This window comes from Daktulosphaira vitifoliae, unplaced genomic scaffold (genome assembly GCF_025091365.1).
Source record: "Daktulosphaira vitifoliae isolate Bord-2020 unplaced genomic scaffold, ASM2509136v1 Scaffold_1, whole genome shotgun sequence".
Taxonomy (NCBI): Eukaryota; Metazoa; Arthropoda; class Insecta; order Hemiptera; family Phylloxeridae; genus Daktulosphaira; species Daktulosphaira vitifoliae.
In genome coordinates, this window is record NW_026099572.1 from 65664130 (window position 1) to 65686005 (window position 21876).

At 25.6% G+C, this 21876-nt stretch overlaps 1 protein-coding gene across 1 annotated transcript; it reads left to right on the top strand.

The window, feature by feature from the left end:
* The first annotated feature begins 91 nt into the window (after window positions 1–91).
* On the top strand, window positions 92–16528 carry LOC126896262 (uncharacterized). The gene is made up of 4 exons (XM_050668906.1): window positions 92–616; window positions 8120–8258; window positions 15034–15271; window positions 16078–16528. Exons 1-4 carry the CDS (start codon window positions 239–241, stop codon window positions 16196–16198), a joined length of 876 nt encoding a protein of 291 aa, XP_050524863.1. The 5' UTR covers window positions 92–238; the 3' UTR covers window positions 16199–16528.
* Window positions 16529–21876: the final 5348 nt, after the last annotated feature.

Sequence of the window (21876 nt, forward strand, 5' to 3'; positions counted from 1 at the left end):
TTCGATTATCAAATACTGTACCACACCTGCAACATTATTGGCCGTGAAAACAACTGTAGGCGAAGACAACAACGACTAGTAGGATCGTTCCGCATCGTTGTCATAATAATATATAAGAATCGTCAAACGATTCAAAGAGTTCTTCTTAGATACAGTCTGATTAAAAATTCTCGAAACGTATACCCGGTGATAGTGTTTTTAATATAGTCATTGGTTGATAGTTTAATATCAAGAAAAAATGAACACAGCAACAGCCAATACAATAACATCTTCCAACGTAAATATGCAGCAACAACAATTACCGCCGTCGCCTGTAGAAAAATTGATGTACTGTTATAAGCCCCGACACAATTTGCATGAAGATGACGACGACGGTTCATCTGAAATTTCTGATAGCGGTCACTTCTTAGCAAAGGGCGCATTCCTTATAACGCCCAGCAATGAATTAAATCTAGAAAAGGCGACAGCTATATGTGAAAAAATGAACTACAGAGGACCGTACTCGGTGACCAAAACGGCCACTGGAATTTTATTTAAATTTGCCAATCAAGAAGACTACCAAGCAACTTACCGGAAAGGTTTCCATAAAGTTACCAATTTCCGTTTCTACAAAAAGGTAACAGTTTTAATTTATTTCAAACCCATTTTTAATTAATAACTGTATTATAGTAGGGAAACAATATTCATTAAGTATTAGCATAAAAAATTAATTTTTATGAATCTTAATGTTGATTAGTTTGGTTTTTATAGAGTTAAATATGTGCATTTTAAATTGTAATCATAATATGTCGCGTCATTTTTTTAAACATCATGCAACGTTAAGCATTTCTCATTTCATTTTTTATGCTTGAAAATAAATTTAAAAATATAAAGATATTTTAACTTAACAGACAGAGAAAACTAAAAATTATTAATAACTAGGCTATTATTAACAATTAAAATTAGAAAATTAGTAATAATTTATTGCATAATGACAATAATTCAAGAAGTAAAAAATGACGTAAACTTCATAGGTTTGGCTTGAAATAATTTCACACGCGACAACTTATAAAATGTACGTATTTGAAAGTTTAAATTAGTTCATATAACTAATGAAAGTACATATATGAAGAATAAAAACTAAACTTTTAACTTCAAAATACAATTATTTTTCCAAGAGTGTCAAAACTTTAAGCAACTTCACTATAGATCAATTAAGCTTTTAGCTTTTTTTGTTACGTAACACATTCGAAAATATTAAGAAAAATGATATGAAATCAAAATTTTAGTTTTTTAATAATTATTTTTTTTTTTATATTCCTTAATATACATTAAACATTTATTTAATTAACAAATATATTAGTTTTGGTAGTTTTTTTAGTATAATTTACTAAAAGTTTATACCTATTTTTATACTGTCAATCAATTCAGTGATTAATCCACATAATCTACTGGTTTCCAATAATAATTTCGTTAATTCTATCAACGTTTTAATATCTCATGACACATTCAATTAAAAGTCTAGGCTTGACAATGAAATTTAATTTGCTTAGTAAGATCATTTCCATTTGTATATTACCAATTGTACCGTATTTCACAGATCTGTTGTTTCCAGTCAAAATCTTTTTTAAATGTTTTAACAAATTTGTTGTCAAGTCAATAAATATTAGAATAAATAGGGTAATTGTTGACTACATTAAGAAAGAGTGTAAAATATGATAACTTAAGTAAATATAAGAGAATTTTTAAAGATAATTATTAAGATTTCAATCCTGTTTATTGTAAATATTAGCGCAGCTGCCGCACATAGGCAGTTTTCATTAAATCACTCTTTAAGTATACATATTTTTTAAAATTTCATTGCAATAAATAAAAAAATAATTTTATTGTAATTATTACAAACATCTTCTATAATTATTATAAAAACGCTTCTAAAATAATTTTAAATTAATGTAATATTTACAATATCATACGAAAAAAACTTTATTCACAATTTAAATTCAACAATTTCTGAAAAAAAAATTCCAAAATAATGCGAGATAGTAGACTGCAAAACTATTTAACAATTATGGAAATAAGATTTTTAGGACTTCAATATTAAAAATAATTAATACAACCAATATAATAAATCTTTGATATTTTCAAAAATATGTAAGATACCAAAATAATGAGTTGTATTTTGGTGTTTAAAATTTAAGTATTTAACGATGCCTGACTCTATGCATATACTTTATGTTACTGAATTCCTATAATGTAGTAATTTACCACACATAACTATAATGTTCCTTTTGATAATATTAATTTATAACTGAAAATTTAATTGAAAAATAATTGTAGTGTTTAAATATTTTGTGCCTTTTTCGTAAATTAATTATTTCCAGACATAATGACATAAACTAATATAAAAACTGTGCATATGTAATTTTACGAAAATGAGCGAGTTGTGACTAACGACTTATTAATTTCAATTTTTATGAAATTAACCTACTGAACCCTTTGAACGCTAATTCTATTTATAAATTTATGTTTAAGATAAAATAAAAAAATTCAGTACCGCTACAAAAAAATATTTTTATGCTCATGTTAAGTTTATGTCTAGGCAAAACGTTAATAAAATAAAATGGTCTGAGAAGTTAGAACGTTAAAAACTTTGTGCTTGGGTTTAATACAACCATATATTATACATGCAAGAGGACCCTGAGAGGCTTTTAGGTCATTCCCGAGTCACCGATTAATTTGATGCATATTTCAAAGTAGCAGCTTATACCATAAGCACTCTGAATATATATGTTTTTTTTTCATTTTAAATAACTATTTATTAAATCAAATAACATCTTATTAAGTCTATAAATATTATCGAGTTAAAAATAAAATTTTACTCACATAAAATACTTATTATACTATATTTATATTTTTGTTTACAATGTTATATGGATTTATGGTACCATTGATTTAATTTAATTTACAGTAATTCTTAATTATAAAATACAAGAAAAATTAATAAATATGCATCAATATAATTACAAGCTGAGTAGTAATATTTTTAATGAAATTTTACTTATTTATTTTAAATTGTGTTATATTTTGATCATTGCTGTACATATTTTTATTTTTGATGAAGTTGTAATATTAAAAATTTAAATTTAAATTACTCTAAAATCAGACTATACCTAATATCGTTATGCAATAAAGTTAGTAGTATTTTTTTGTTAAAATTAAATTTTCATGACACAAACTTTTATCTATATTAGTTTTAGAACATAAAATTGTATTTTTAGTAGCAATAATGTAAAAATGAAAAAAAAAATAAGATTCACTTCTATTTCAAAATATTTTTAAAATCTAATTAAATTTTCTCTAGTTAAATTTTTATAACATATTATTCCACGCTATGCGCGTGGAAGTATAAAAAATATATTCTTTGTAACAATGCGTTATTACAACAAAAGAAACAGGACTAAAAATAAATAAAAATATTGTAGCTAAGTTATATAGACTGGAGTATATGTATAAAAAAAATTCTATCTGGTTAAAATTACATTTTAAGTTGAATATGTTCACTAAATTTTTTTTCAGACTTTAAACTAAAATGACTATTTGTCAAAAGTCAAATTAAATTGTTATTTTAACATTTTCTAAATTTTAAATATTTATTAATTTGTATGATTTTATCACAAAAAGTGTTTCAAAAGTTTAGAAAAAACTGTTTCCTAGAAACTATTTGTAATTTGATTAGTTATTTTACAATATCTTTTTGTTAGGTTTTAACTTAACTTTTAAAAATATATTTATATCATAATGAGTTCAAATTATAATTTAACCGTAATTTATTATTAAAAATAATTATATGAATTGCATTGTGTAATTTTTGATGGGAATCGGAAGACAATTGAATGATGAAGACGATGATGATCTTGGCAATTGGGGTAAATGCGATTCGTGTTTATACCAAAGCAACCAATCCAAACGGTTAAAGGCTGTCAAAGACGACGTTAGTTTTCTTGCTTGTTTGAGAAGTTTTTTTATAATTGTATTAATTTTTATAACTACAATCGTAATTCTATGGTGTTGTTTTCCTGATGTATAATTTTTGATTTATAAATGTATTGTAATACGAAATAGTCCGGTGTACATGTTTAAATAATGAAGTCAGTTTATGTAAAATATGTGTAGTTATTATTATTATTTTTAACGAAATAATTCAGGTATCTAATATGTTGAATTACAATATAACACAACAGATATAATTTTAAGTTTCTTTTATTTGGTTCGTATTCGTTAATTCTTATTTTAAAAGATAAATTTAATTTAACACAGGTGTACAAGTTAAAAACATCTATTATTTTATTCTTATAAACACATTATTGTTAACACTAAATGTGAAAATAAAACTGTATTAACTCTTCTACCACAGAATTAAATTTTAGGCACACAACATCACTGATGTTTTTATCTATTTCTTATGCACCACAAAATCAATATCATATGACAAATAAATTTGAGCTCCACAACTTATATACAAAAAACGATAAAAAGTTGTATGCTGCAGTACGTGTCTAATAAAGAAGCCTTTAAGTCATAAAATACTAATGACGTTTTTGCACAACTAAAGTGGCTTTGAAAGTATCGGATAAATGTTATATGTTTATTCACTTTTCACAGCACGCCCGTTGCGGCTTTCTGAGTATACATCCTCCAAAACACTTTGCTAGACTTTTTTTAGCAAGCGTCTACAAAAAAAAGTTTAATAAAACTTCACAGGAAATAGCTGTTGAATAGACAATGAGCAAAATATTATTTTAGTTAATGCACCGAATAATCGGTATTATCAGAATAAAAAATATTTTCTTGCACTATATTAACACAAAAATGATATACATATCATAATATACCACAGTGAAGTGTTTAGACTAAGCTCCTTCCCTTTGATCATGTTTTACACACATTTTAGATAAAATGTGAGCAAAAAAATTAATATAATTTTTATTAGTTTCCCCTCAAATGAAAAATACTAGATGAACTGCTGCTAGTACGTCGTGTCATTTTAATACAATTTTGTAAATATGGTAATGCACGAGCGATTTGTTTTTTCTAAAACCTAGTAATCCTTTTTTATTAGCTGAAAAACTATAGGAGTTAACCAAATAACAGTAATGAACATATATGTTCATTACAGTGATAAAAATTTTTAGAATATTAAATTTGTTATGTAAAACTGAACGTTAACGTTCAAAAACATTGATTTTATCGGCTGAGAAAATGTTTCCACTCGCCCACTTTTGTCTATTTCCGCAACATGTGTTGACAGTACTGACGAGTAGGTACACTCCATTCTGGGTCATACCGTATTGATATTTCACCAGGCTTACTGAGGTTAATATTGCTTCTATTGTTTGGTCCTGTTTACTATAGATTTTTCTAATTAATGTTTACCTTTTTTTTTAGAGCCACTAGAGTTAGTGACACGATATTCAATACATTTGATCATTGAAATAGATAATATAATACAATATTTCTCTAATAGTAGTGCGACAAGTCAAAACGTGCTATTGCCAAAATAATAGTTTTTCAAGAAAAGGAGATTTGCGTTTAATTTTATATACCTTGAGTACTAGATATTATTTCATAATCAAATCTCGATTAAAATGCATCAAATTCTTTGATTTTTTTTTTTAAGTTTTTACATAGTTTGGTGCAATCTTGGAGATAAAGCGTTTTAATGCAATTGAGGAAATAAGTTTTGATATAGCTATACTTTAATTAGTACATTTAAACAAATATTAAATTCTTATTTCTTAATACTTAAGAATACTAAACAATTAAACAATGTTTTAAATCAAATTATTTTAACTTTTTTGGGAAAAATTAACATTATTATTTAAGAATAAATATATTTAAGAGACATATTTATTCCATATCTTCAAAATAAATTCCAACTCCATCTTCATTTTGAGCGCAATCATCATCAATATCATTAACTTTAGAAGAAATATTCAATTAAAATGTAATTTTATTCGGTATTATAAAAAATCGCGTTTAAATTCCTTATTCAAAGAATAGTGAGATTCGAAATTGTTTGTTACATATTAGTTTTAATAAATGTAACAATCTATATATATATATATATATGTATTTATGAATGATTTATAATGTGTACATTTATTATAATACCAAATTATTTATATATATATACATTTATATAATATTATTTGATAATTGTATACTGTTCGTTTGTATGGGTAAATTGGGTCAACTTTTTTAGCTACATACTCTACATTGTCCTACATTGGTAGTGTCTCGGGAAAAACATTTTTTAAAACCTGAGTATCATTTATTTCAGCAATCAAAAATAAATGAAAAAGAAAATTTTTATAATTTAGTTGTTTATTTACTTACCTTTTTAGCTGCATAAACTATACGCTTTGAATGTAATAACAAAGACTCAATGGGTTAAAGTATAATTGAGAATAAATAGTATATATTTTATTTTATATTTTAAAGTGAAGTAAAATACAAGACATATATGCCATTTTCAAAAAATATTTTGTAATAAATATTATATTTGATCAAATTTTTTTACTTGAAATACTTTATAAATATTATTTTCAATGATAATTAGATTGTTGCATTAATTTCCAGAGTGGGTCGCGCCACTTATCATATATACACACCTGACAGTTGAGCGGTTCATAAAAATGGTGTTTTGAAATTCATTCAATACTTCCCATAGAATTATTCCATTATATAAAAAAATTAGTTGTATAAAATGTGGGTGAAATCGAATGACGTTAACATGTGTGACAATAGGGTTAAAAATAGAACTATAAGAACGAGACCTCTATTTTCGTCAATTATCATATTAACTATGATATTTACAAACAAAACAAAAAACTGTATGAATATAAAATTTATTTGAAATAAAAATTTAGAATAAAAATATTTTCTCAAAAATAATGTCAAATAATAAAAATAATTTGGTAATAAATGTGCACATTATAAATCACTCATAAATACTTATTAATAATACTAATTATTTGTGCAAAATCATATTTTAACACTTGTCGCTTTAAAATATATTAATTAATATATTTTAAAAACTTAAAGAAACGAGTTCAAATTCGTTTTCCTTAATTCATGGTAAAATTTATTAGTTAAAAAAAAACATTTTTGNAAATATATTAATTAATATATTTTAAAAACTTAAAGAAACGAGTTCAAATTCGTTTTCCTTAATTCATGGTAAAATTTATTAGTGAAAAAAAAAACATTTTTTNCAAATTCGTTTTCCTTAATTCATGGTAAAATTTATTAGTTAAAAAAAAACATTTTTGGTGCTGAATCTCCAAAAAGTTTTAAGCAGAATAGTATTTTTAGTTTTAAAAATGTATAATTTGTGTAAAAATAGCAATATTTTAGAAATGACAAATTACTAAAAATAAGCGATGCATAACGGTCATGGAAATATATAAATATGTCGCTGGATAATTCGGTAAAATGATTAATGGCAACGTACAATATCCCCTCTCATCTTTAAAGTATCTACCCCAAACATTTTACAATCACACTTCCCCTAAGTTTTTTTGTTTGTGTTTCTTTTATTTTTTCGCGTCAAGTCCTAATTCACATGAAAAAAATATCTGCCTTTTACATCAAACTTTTTTTTTCTGTACTTCCAATCTAACCAAAATTGTTCATTACCCTTTTTTAATCGTAACGAGTTTATTATAGTATGTTATAGGACACTATAATACCACCAAATCATCGTTAAAGAGAAAAGGTTTTTCACTCTACGTTCCATTAATGAATTCGTCTTTTTTTTATTTTAAGAGTAGTCAATTAATCATATACTTCTTAATTTTGGGCAAAAATTTAAGATTAAAACATACATTTTCATCTTTTACTTTTTATTTACTTAAGATCTAACGATATTCGTTTAAAAAAAATAACTATAAAATACATGGTTGATATTTTTCAATATTTCGTTGAAATAATATCTTAAATCACTTTACAAAAAAATCTAGATTGAAAAACTCTTATTAAAGCACCTTAATTAGTACCTGTAACAAATTATGCTAAAACGCCTTTAATAAATTTAAAAAAAATTGAATTACACTGAATTATTGAAAAATTTATTTTACAGATTCCAATACCATGCAGACCTCAAAAAACATTTTCCGTTTTCGTGTACGAAATACCCGAAGATTTACCAGATGAAGACATTAGACACTCCCTTTATAAATTTCAAACAGTTGTTGAAGTTACAAGACTCTACAACACTGGTAATATAGCAAAACAATTTATTTATTTGCTGGATATGCATAATAGTTGTGTATATCTACTTAAACAATTATTGTTAAAGTAATTCAAAATATTCGGACTTGTAAGTTGATCTAGGCAAAAAGTTGGAACAGCCAAGTTTAGCATATTCTTTTCTTCTGAATAATAAAGAAATTTTCCATATCCTTTAGCTGGATGATACAACCAAATCGTATACTGGTTAATGTATAAAAATTTATGTCGGGTTGTATCTCGGATAACGTCCTCTTCCATCACGATCGTTAAATGTAAAATATTGGTAGTTGTATTTGAATATATTTTTCTCTCTATTATTCTCTCGTGGTAGAAGAGTAGAGGAGTGATGGGAAGGGTAAAATAAAATACAGTGGAAAACTATACTCAGTAAATCCATTGTGTCCAGCGGCGATCGCAGTGCACAGCGGGTGTTGGATTAGGCGAATAGGATTTTCCTCCCTCGCAATATTGGTTTAAGGCGCGTGCACTGTATGTTCCTAGTATAATTCTCTAAAATGTTTACTAGCTCCTATTACATTACCCGCAGATAAAAATAACGCTCATGCAACCTTTGTGTTGCGTTTATTTAAATTTGAATTTTTAAATATAGGCATTTGTACATGATTAGTGAACATCGAGTATTAGTAAATTGTAAAAAGTCATAAAATTTTATAGTTTAAAATTATATTTTGAATATACTCAAGAATGAATAGTAGATTTTTTATTTCTCAATGTTTAATATCAATATAAAATGTATATATTGAACTACATAATAATAAGTGCTTATATTAAATATAATAGATACTTCAGCTATAGAAAAATTGTTATTTTACTTGAAACATTTTAATGGTAAGGAGAGGGAGTTATATTATTAATATATAAGTAAAAATACAATAAAAATAAACACTCAGTGATGATCTCATTTAAAAATGATACAACCCTAAAATATATTCCCATACTGTAAATAAATTTTTTTAAGTGTTTTAATATCAAATTATCAATTAACACACGCAGATAAATTGAGAAACCGTTCAGATAAGTATATAATTAAATATTAGGTTATATCGAATGCGGTGAACTAAATATGAACTTTTGATTTTCATAAATATATTATGAATATATTTACATAATATTTATAACGTATAAATTTTTTCAAGTGAAAATTCCATATTTGTGAAGTACAAAAAAAGTTATAAACGAATATTTTCAGTAATATAAGCAAAGCTTGTTAATTATTAAAAAGGGTATTTTCTATTTGTAGAATTTATTAAAAACTACTATGAATGAACCTCTGTATACTTATAATGATTGATTGAGTATTATAGTATCAAATGTGTATGTTTTCATGTTGTTTTTCTTTATGTGACATATTTAAAATAGGATTAAAGGAATAATAAATTAGTTCATGAACAAACAGAATTTGTGTATTTAGGACATTTTGTATACAAATTGTGAACGTAAAAACTATATAGAAAATATGACAAAAGCAGTAATATTGAATCAATTTTTACGGATTTAAGAAAACGTTATTGTTTTAGATTTTTCTTTAAACATTGGCTCAATAAAAAAAAAAAAATTGGAGGAGCATATCATGTGTAAATGCGCCTCTCTAAATTTTTATTATATGATTATAAGTGTAATTTTTCTGGAATTTCACAGTATTCAATTTTGAATTTTTGAGGCTAAACCTCTCCAAACCCTTCCCATAACTTGCTACGATGTCTTTATAAAAATTACATTATTTTATTTTATTTATCGTAATGGTTTATCAAGAGTCATAATAAAAATTACAAAAGAAAATAATATTTAAGCGAATAAATCTATTAATTTTAAACTTAACTGTTATGTTAACTAAATAGAGTTGTACGTGATGATATTAAAATAAAACAAAATGTTTTTTTTTCTTATTTTTCAATCATGATAAATAATTTAATAAAATACTAAAAAAAAAAGTTAATTCCTTCTCAGTTTCGCATTGAAGCTATAAAATGATTAAAATAATGGGAATGTTTAACACTCTGTTTAAATGCTATTTATTGTATAATAAGATTTATCTATATATAGTTTTTAAAACGTTAAATAGTAATTTTTTACATTTTAATTATATATATTTGTCATAAAATGTATTTATTTAAAGATCATGTCCAATGTATAAAAGGCTAATAACCCTATATAAAAATTATTCATATGATGAATAATTTTCTGACAAAAAGATTAAACTAAATTCATAGCTGTAAAATGTATAAAAATATACGACTAATTATAAATATGTAAGATGTATATTTTCGTTAGAAATTAAAACCTATGTATGACTTAATTTTAAGCGAATAATTTCATAACCTCAATTTTATATATAAAAAAAAATTCTCTTATTCCACTTTTGATATATATTGAAATTTTATCAAAATCTTATTATATAAGACTTTATCAAGAAAATTTTTTATGTTCGGTTTGTCGATGATATTTTTTTTTTTACTCCGGGAGTTTGAAATGAACTAAAAAAACGCTAGTGAAAATGAAAAATGAATACTGAGAACACACCCCCAAAATCAAATTCATTTGTATTAAAGCAGCGTTTCATTTTTTTTCTCTGTTGTTTTATCAGCACAAAAGTAGTAGTACAAATGTTTCCGTGTTATGCATAACGTGGTTATTATTATACACCAACGATAAAATATTACAGCGCGTGTTATGCGCTTGTTTTTCTTTGTCTCTCCTTATTTTTTTACCATCCCAATCTATTTCTCTAGAGTCGGACGCCACCGGCAAGAAAGCTCGCGTTTTTGTACTCCGCTCGCCTTTCATTCTTCCATGTCGACCACAATAAGTCTAAAGAGAACACAGAAGGTGAGGGTTGATTTATTTAATGTAGTTGGTTTGTTCTCATTGTTGGTTACATCATTTATCACGTCACGATGGTCGTCGATGAGGGGTAACTAGGTAATAAGTGGGGGAAACCACTTGGTGCTTTGAGAGCGAACTCCAGTAAGGTATAGTATGCTACTAATACCTTCAACATGAACGATACACATATACACCTTAATACTGCGGCTTGCATACATGCTAAGTTCAGCACTTTGTAAAATTACCACGACTACTGTTACTGCTGTCACTAGTTGATATAAAGTTTAACTAAATAGATTAGTATGTATTTACCGCACATTACTTCGTTGGTGTCTTTAATAAGACAACAGCAGTTACTAAATTAAGTTTCAAAACGGGATAGCAAAACCATGATGATCGTCTGAAATATTATATTAAAATACGTTACGTTTTATCGATAGAAGAGAAAAATTTGAATAAGAAAATGAAAAACATAGGGAGACTCGAACGTACACATTTTACATTGGTGTCACCGAGTCCACTGGCTGAATCATTTGTTTAAACGCGTTCCGTATAGCTAACGACCACCCAGTCTAATATAGAATTCCCTTAACGTTCGTGACCTTTTCCGCAGTCTTAACGTCAGCCCGGCCGATGAGTTTTCACCCCTCAAGCCTTTGCAAACGCCATTCCGAACAAACAGCCTTAGCTGTAGTAGTGAGCTATGCTTTTTTTTGAGTATACCGAACACGATCACTATGGACGACAAGGTCGTTTGAATACAAAAAGTAGTGTAGGCGACGGGTTAAAGTAAAACAGTTACGATAATGAACGATGTTTTCCTGTCGTTGTTATTAGCTAGTCAACGAACACAGCAATGCATAATATTACCAGAGCAAAAATGTACACTAAGTCAATAATCAAGTTATTGCTTTTTCTGTCCCTTTTTTATCCGAGATATTAACTGCGATATATATATATATATCTGTTATCATCCCTTGCTTTATATTTTCTTTCGACGAATTTCTCCAAAACTAAATGATAACTGTATATATCTATATACATTATCACGTCACACAAATTAATTATTTAAGCACTATTTGTATTGTCACTGTATATATATAATAAATTATAATATACTGCGTCGAGTAAGAGAGTCTTTGCACATGTTGATGTTATAATGCATTTAATCTTGCAAAGAAAAAGCTTAAGTTGGACAACTATTCAACAAAAAGAGAGCATAAATTTAAATTAAAAGCTAAGCTTATAAAGTTTCGGGAAAAACTTTATACCAGCCACGCGAATTCGATAAATATTTCATTAACTTGTAACAAATTATACATTTACTTTTAAATCATCCTTTAATTATAAATTAATTTTAGAAGAACAATATGCATTAAAAATGCAACAATGTGCCAATAATACAGTTCAAAACATATTAAAAAATATCATAAATAATTAACTACGTTTACGCCTATTTATTATTTGTAAAAACGTAATATTTGAAATTTACTTTAAAATAAAAATAAGTGAAGAATATATTTGTGTGTGTAGATTTTGCACAATATTGGCTATTGAACTGTTGTAATGCTAAAGTGTATTATATTTATATGTAATAAAGGACATGATTGAGAATCGAAATAGAAATTCAGCAGGGAGTATCAGGACATAGTACTGTATTTTTATCTGCACCCAAAACTTACCACATTTTGCTCTTTCAGCGAATTCCCACTTTTATAACTTCAATTTTCAAACACTTATAACTTGACTGGATACTTTCGACATAATATGATTTCGTCAGCATTCTCTATAAAGAAATAATGTACAGTAATAAATATAAAGGATGACTCTTTTATCATGAACCACTTATTTAATCGAAAAATAAATATCATTTTGATAATTTTTTTTTGTTATATACTTTTCTTAATTTATCAACTTGGAAGTATTTTTATGTTCATCCTTATACCTTATAAGGGTATGAACTTCATTTTTTTTTTTAACATATATAATTATCTAAACAATAATTTAGATAATTATCTAATTAAGACATATCAAAGTAATGGCTGCAATAACAATAACGCGGGTACTGCTATTTCTATCATTAGGTACTTTTTGGCCTCATTTATCCTCTACCAGATCATACTGGTGTAAATTTAACGCATACTCCATCCGCATTTCATACCTACTCAATGTATTAAAATGCTTGTAACTCAATAATTACTGGCCTTAAAAATGTTATTGACCCATTAATGATTTTTAATAAAAAAAATGTTATAAACTATTTTAATATTTTTTAAATTTTAAATAAAAAAAAGACAATTTTTTAAAAACAAATTATCAAAAATAGGATTTTAAAGTAATCTAAGTAGCATGAATGATTAAAAAAAAAAAATGAAATGTTAAATGTATCAACAGCTATAGTTGTCAGTTAGATTTATTCCACACTGTATACATGAATAACTCAAAAATTTATAATAATAATAATAATAGCTACCCATTAATAATACTATTATTGAAGCAAACCTGATGTTATTTACTACACAGTAAAAAAATTGTAATAAAATGTTAAAAAGTTATTTAGATCAAGGACTTTTTTTTATACATTTTACTTTTATGGAATATTGAAATACTAAACATGTTTATTACTTAAAATAGTAATAAAAATACTCAGTTCGAGGATGCATTTTACTTTGTTTATTATTTGAAACTCGAGTATAGAAAGTAGAAAATATAGGAGTTAAGTGACAGGAGAAAATGAAATAATCAATAACGAAAACTTAACAATAAAAGGGAATGAAGTAGTTGGGAAACAGTTTCCCGGTAGTTGTCCTAATTAAAAACAACAACGAACTAGTAAGATTTATTTAATATTTGTATTGAGCTTTCATTTGTACTATTTTATCGAATGAGGTCGAAAGAAATCGTAAGTGCTGAGATAGTTGAATCGGCTATAGTAAAAAAATATTCATAATTATACGTTTTAGTTAAAGAATTTAAGAAAAAAAATCAATCGGATCATCACAGTAACGGACAGTACATATTTTTGATCAAATTTACAATGACACTTTTTCTCCATCTTCGTTATTATTACAGTTCACGCGAATGATCGTTCTTTCTCATCCACTAAAGTAATAACGTGGGTTGTCGTTTTAATTACATTCGGCGCCATAAGTTTGTCTTGTTCGTTTCTCATCGAAAACATGCGTCTTCGGCATTCGATCGCCCTCATGAACATTAAACGCGCCGAGCTGTATCTCTAAAACCGTATTTGAAATACCATGAAGAGCTATAATTCGATTTATTTAAATAAAAGAAGAACTCTAATATTTTAAAAGCTTTCGTTTCACAAACATCTCTGCACGTAACGGTGTTAATTATCAACGGGGAATACACTAAAGCTTATAATACCCGACTCATTAGTTAAATATATTTACAGATATACGGACAAAATTATTAAGGTTCGTTATTTAAATTTAAAAGTACCTTTTATTTTTTAGTAGAAAATCTTAATAGATGTGTTATAAACAGAATTATTGAGTTACCTTAATAAGCATTTCAGTTCATTTGCCAATAAGAAACTTTGTTAAGTGTTTTTTTTTCTCTGGGTAATTACTATTTGTTTATTTATAATTATAAAGGCACCGAATAAGCTTTGACTTAACTAAAGTTTTTTTGTGTACAAAGTATTACATAATGTTCGCTTTTGTAATCTCTAATGATATTTAAACATAACCTTGATTAAATTAACTTTCAAAATTCAAAAGAACCAACAAAAAGTGAACAACTTTTGCGGTTTCATTGAAACAATTTCTTAATTGTTTTAGAAAACTCACGAAGCCAATAGCAAACGATTTTAATTTTGTATTACTACCGAAACATAGAAAATAAATTATTTTGTTTTAATATTGGCTGTATTCTGCTGCCATGCTCATATTTCAGGCTTCCGTCAGGCGGACAAAGGAGGATCTACTGCCCCATCTCAACAAGCTGTTGATCAACTTGGACCAGTGACGCAACACCCTGTAACCTCACCCGTAGTACGTATTACGTTAGCTTCTTTGGAAGAGTACAACTTGCTTTTGCACAACGGATTAGATTTCTATGGAGCCACGTTTTTTCCCGTAGAAGCGGCTTCACCCAGCATTTTAAAAAAGAAACCTGCTGCAACAATCAACAGGTATACACAAAATACATATTTTGTATATTTCTTAATTAAAATTATGTTTCCACAAAACAATGGAAAAGGGATTGCAACATTTTTATTGTGAAGGGTAATTTAATTTATAAAGGAGCTTAATTAAAAAATAATAAAGGATTTTCTCGATAAAGATAATTTTGATTTTCACGAGTAAAATATGTTTTTATATAAATAAAGCAGTTACAAAGTAAATGGTAATTTGGACTGATAAATAAAGAATAACAATAAATTATTATTCATAATTTTTATTTTTAATTAATCTTCCATAATCAGGGTCGCGCACAAACAAAAATATTGGGAGGAGAAAAAATTATTCTTACAGGCTAAATTATTTTTTTAACTAACGTTTTTTGGTAACAATTTTATTTATTGAGATATAGCCGTTTAATACAATTAAATACTGAAAGGAAGTGATATAATGTTCTCGATATGAACCTAATCCTAGTAAAATATAATTATTTTCTTATAAGAAAAATTTGACTAGACAAAGCTTAATTTTATAATTATTTTTTTTTTAAATTCATTATTTTAACAATTGTCTTTAATTAATATTGTAATACAATATACAATATATATAATATGTATTATAATAATGTATATTGAAACAAAGGATAACTTCAAATCAGTATAATTCGTCTATTTTATATGTTGTATTGTAAATCTGATTTATTCATCCAATTTATACATCCACGTCATTACTTACTGTTCATGGTACTGCATAATAACTAATATATTTTCATCGATAAAGGAAAACGTTTCAATAATAATCGAATTTTATTTTTTAGCCGATTAATGGATTTAGCTTCGACAAGTGGACACCGTATACGTGATCTGTTACCAGTATTTGATTCAGCTGGGTTTTCAAAAATTCCTCCACCAACAACTAAAGTTGTTAAACCACACTAATAAATTACTATTTGGTGTAAAAAAATATATATCAATGTGAATATTATATGGATAACTAAAATTAACTATCATTATATTTTTCATATTATTTAACTATATGTAAATAATTATTAAACAAAATTTTCAAAATGACATTTTATGAAAAGTGAAATTAAAATATACTGTTTTATAATCAAATTACATTAGATACGCGTCAAGAATTAAAATTAAATGTAGTTAATAAAATTATATTTTTCAAATAACTCTTCGAGATGTAATAAAATATAATTGATTAAAAATAATAAATTTAAAGTAAAAAGATACTTATTAGTAGAAACCAAATTAATAATACATTCAATTAAAATTTTATATTATTATAATTTAATTTGTGCTTTTTTTGATCATTTAATAAACAATGCTGTTACAAATTACGTTTTACTGAGCCAAATTATTATTATTGTTATTATTATTTTTTTTTTGTAGTGTATTAAAACTGTAACAAATTAATGATTTATAATTTACAAATTTATTTATTTTTTAGTTTAATAAATACAGTTATTAAAATATTTCAGGATTACACATTTTAAATTACTAAACTTGACTTTGTTTATTTTCATGATTTGATATAAGCATAAATATTTTTAACCGCTTATACTTCAAAACAAACATTGTTTTGCTGTTTAATATTTATTGAGTCAAATTAAACACGACATTAATTAATGAATTAACTATTAAAGACCAAAAAAATGATATCAAATAAAAATCGGTCGATTTCACTTCAACAGCAACATTGTATTACCTGCAGATTGTCTAGTTTTGGTATATTCAAAATGAAATGAAAGCTTGGTAACAACAATTGTGTCAGTTCTGCAGCGTTAATCAATTTGATAAAATATACCAATCTACGCGAAAATACGGTTGCTGTGGTTGGTGCTGTTGAGAACGGTGGTTACAATGACAATAGCAGATCCAATTGTTCATTTCAGTCCTTTCATGTTCTAAACACCCAAATGGCTTCCCGCTCTAAAACATCGTACCCTCTCAGAATCCAGAAAACTATTATTGTACGAATGTTTACTGTATAATTCCATTCAAAGCGACCATGTCCATCAAATTTGACAACACAAACATCCCATCTAATCATGACAGTACCGCCGGTATATATGAGATATAATTTTGTTAATAGCTGTATACATTTTAAGTTTTCTATCTAAATATACGTCTAGAGATTATTCATAAGATTATTTTATTATAATTAATTACTCTGTTTATCATCTAAAAGAGAAACATGAAAATGTATTTGTTTAATTAGAAAAATTATTCTGATTTCGTTGAAGACATTTTAAAGTTATTATTTCTTTTATCTATTGATTTTATGTTGGAATGACTATACATTTTATACAGAGTGAGTGTTTATAGTACCGATATAGGATTAAAATTAAGTCATTAATGTAGTAGTTATAAAGTTTTGTTATTTTAAAATAAACGTTGACCCGGATAAGTAATGCTTCACGACTAGTTCTTCTATGGATGCACAGAAGAAAAAAAACAGCACAGAAGTATAGATGATATCTGACAGTCATTAGCATCACTATAATAAAAAAACACTTCAGTGCAAATCAGTTAAATTTTAAAACTTTTATATTTTTAATTTTACAATTTGACTCGAATGCTTGTTAAATTATTTGCTTAATTGAAAGTCACTTTTTTTTTCTTTGACGACCAATATAACATAGTAAAACAATCGTTTGGACAAGTTTTCTTTTTTGATGTTGTAGTACATTTTAAAATATTTAATTTGATATAGGTTAGAAAATGTCTGACTTTCCAAAGCATTTTCAAAAATTGAGACGAAAAATAAATTTTGGCATACGTGGGTTTCTTTTTCAAACCCTCCCTGTATTTAGGTTTTATATCGAATTTTCAGAAAAAGCATACCAAAATAAAGCTTATCGTCTCTGATATTCTCTATCGAAATATTATTTAAATCAATATTTAAGAAAATAAAGTTGCATAAGTTTTAAAATGTAAAAAAATTTTTATGAAAATATCCTTTTTAGGGTAGCGAAATTTGAGATATTTTTTTTAATTCCTATAAATGAGGGGTTTTTCAAAGTTTTGGTGCTGTTCGGTTCAACTAGATTAATGTTGTGTTCTTTTGACATATGGATCATTAAAATTAGTGTAGTTAGAACTAAGAATTTTTAGAAAAATCACATAAATTCAATAACTTCTCAATTTTGCAACGAAGCTAAACGTATGTCCATTTAAGCCGAAAATCATATTGTTTAACATTTATTTTTTACAAATGTTGTCATATATTTTAATACGAATAGGAAAACTTTAACAGTGATATACATCCTACCCTTTTACTGATTCTCTCAGCCATAATAAGGTTGCGTAGGTCGACAGCCAGTGTAAAAATCTTGTAAAATCAATGTAAGGTAGACCCCAAACAGGGATTGAGACTGAGGGATGATGATTTATTCTCTACGTATGGTTCGACTGAGGTGCAAAAGCATTTTAAAACAGTTTTTTTAATGTAAATCCACCCTAACTAAAGCTGATTTTACGAAATCGCATTAGCGCCCTATTAAAAAGTAATTTCCTGTACACCAGTCCAATAAGAGGGGATGGATATTCAACAAAATCCTTGGAAGATAGGTACGCCAAACGCCACGTCTCCACGATCATACATTCATATGGAAATTATTACGGAGTCGTGATTTGATTAAAAACCACATTCCCTTTTAGCGTCCTCTATTTCTCTCCTCCTGTATGCATTTACTTTCAATGTACTTCTTTTGGGTGTCATTCAATTTATCGGATTCGCATGAACGCTAATACATTGAACTCGAAATAAATGTATAATTTTTTTTTTACTTAAAGGGATTTTTGCAATAGACGACTGAAGTATATATAGTCTATAGTTATAGTCCAGACTATAACTTATCATTATTAATAAATAATAATCACAATGGTTGTATTAACTAGAATGATGAGTTGATATCATTATAATTAAATATTTTTTTAACTCCAATTCTGAATGATTGTTATAAAATTATATGACTTTTTTAGTATATTTTAACATAAGAATTTTAAATCATATACTCTCATATCTTTTATTTTTTTTTGAAGTCAATAATCGTTCTTTTTTTTAATGAGGTAAAAAATTTAAAAAAACTTAATGAACAGCATTTTTATTAAAAAAATAGGCAATAACAGATATTTTAACAACAATAATTCATCAAATGTCATTATAAATGGTGATATTACAAAAAAAAAACAGTATAGTATAATCCCATTCTGTAATGTTATTATACAAGCGATGAACAAAAAAAAAAGTGTCAAACTAAATTACGCTCTCGCTGGTTAATAAAATAAAATATTATTGAAATCATTTTTAATCTGGAGATTTTATAAAAAAATAATTTATTGCACTCTTTACTTTTTTATTATAGAAATGTCATTTCTGTTTTTAATAACATTCATTGTTTTCATTTAAACTAACCCAGCGTTTTAATGATATTCTGTTAATTTTTAATAAAGTTTAGAATAACATTGTATTATTCTGCTATTTATAACACGAGTATAGATTTTATAAAATATATTTTTAAATAAAAGTTCATGTAATTAAATTTTCTGGGAATGTCAATTTCATAAATAATGTAATTAAGTTTTAAAAAATGTTACTCTTTTTTAGTTTAAAATTTAAATAAAACTCGAATGACTCTTTTAAATTATCTCCAAAGTATATTCATTACATTACATGTTGTCACATGATACTTTTAGAGAATTTTGAATGCTAATACAAATAGTGGGAAAACCATCACGTGTAGCTAAAAAACTGAACATATTAAAAATTTACATGTGTCTATAGTAATAATAAATCAAACCATACAAATTGTTCACTACTCACAATCAAATAAAGTAATCAAAATAATACAAAATTTAACTACAATTTTGAAAATGAATACAAAATATACTGGCTATAATTTGTATACTATTTTACAGTTTGTTTTATTTTTAAGTAATTAAAGTAATGGTATAATACAATCTTATATATTTTTCAATGATTTATACTTGATGTATTTAGATTTTACGTATGACAATTTCATTATTTATTATGCAATGAATAATGAAAAAAACTAAAAGCTTTTGTCCTGTGTTACACATTTCATTAAAATATATCCGGCAAGTTAGATAGGCAAAATAGCTACAAGACTGTCAAATTAAATTTATTTTTTATATTACTATACCTGAATGAAACGTTTTTTCAGTTGAGTTTCATTTATCAGCCTATTTTATTTTTAAGTATCATTTGTTGAAACTATAAAAATTACAAACATTTGACAAAAGCAATTAATATTAAGAAATGAAAAAAGTACTGTATATTTTAATGTTTGGGAATTCGCCGTTTTAAAATTAAAAACTTTGCAAGAGTACTAATAATACATACAAAATAATGTATAAATTATATATTTTATAAAATAAACAGCGTAAACAAGATATATTTCAATGTATATTGTTATATAATAAGGTACCAATATATACTTGTATCTTTAGGTACCAGTATATTCGAAAATTTGTGAATCTATTACACGTTGTATGCCATGTCTATTACAAATTTTATTTTATTATATATTTTCTTGCTACTAAGGAAATAACTTTAATGGCCGACACGCCTTGACAATGTTTTCATTGTTTTGTACTACTAGAATTACCTAAATTATTATTATCTTGAAATTTTATAACTCAAAAGGGTTTTAGTATAAAACACTCAAAACATTAAATCAACACAACGTCCAAATTATAAGCATAAAAATTAAATTTATCAACATTTCTTAGAAAAAGTCTATTATCCAGCAAAGTTATTTTTATTATAGAAGTTTCCAAAAATAAAGAAATAATTTATGAAAAAAAATAATCAACAATAAAAATCTGTATATATCTAAATACATCATAAATATACTATGAAAAAATATCTCCCTGATAGTGAATATACTTGAAAACTTTGGATATAATAAAAATGTATTTTTAAAATTTCAAAAATAAATCTAATAAAATAGAGTAGGTAAACTATAATAATAATTTATTAAAAACAAACATATTTTTTGTGATATAATTCCAGTATTAAAATTTGTAAAAAGTAAATTTATCATATTATGTATATCGATTTTAGTTTACTTATTTCAAATCTTAACCTATCCATAAATAGTTGTTTAAATTTTTTTTTTTTTAATCATTAACATTTTTATCTAATGAATTTAAAAAAAAAGCAATTTTATGTAGATTATATTTATAAAATTAATTAAGTTTAATGATTAGTGGCAGCATACACGACAGGCAAATGTATACATGTTCCGTAACTCCATGAAGTTCAGACTTCACTTCACAAATTATATTTTTGTATTATAATTAATACGTAGAAAACTAGTATATTATATTAATATTATATAATATTTATATATACAGATTTATTCACTTATCACGAACCACTTAATTATTCAAAAAATAAAAACTAATATTAATAATTTTTTCATTTGTGTCTTTTAGTGCAATGTTTCTATCATTTTTCAGTTATAAAATGTTTTATATTCATCCCATACACAATAAGAACATCAACTTTAATTTCTCAAATAGCCACACCATTAATAAACTAGCATATATAATAGATAGTGACCTAATTAAAAAAATGA

Bases quoted from the DNA above. Each gene is read 5' to 3' on its own strand.
- LOC126896262 (XM_050668906.1), top strand. From the start codon at position 239: ATGAACACAGCAACAGCCAATACAATAACATCTTCCAACGTAAATATG. The intron at 617-8,119 runs GTAACAGTTTTA...TTTATTTTACAG, and splicing joins ATTTCCGTTTCTACAAAAAG to ATTCCAATACCATGCAGACC. The intron at 8,259-15,033 runs GTAATATAGCAA...CTCATATTTCAG, and splicing joins TACAAGACTCTACAACACTG to GCTTCCGTCAGGCGGACAAA.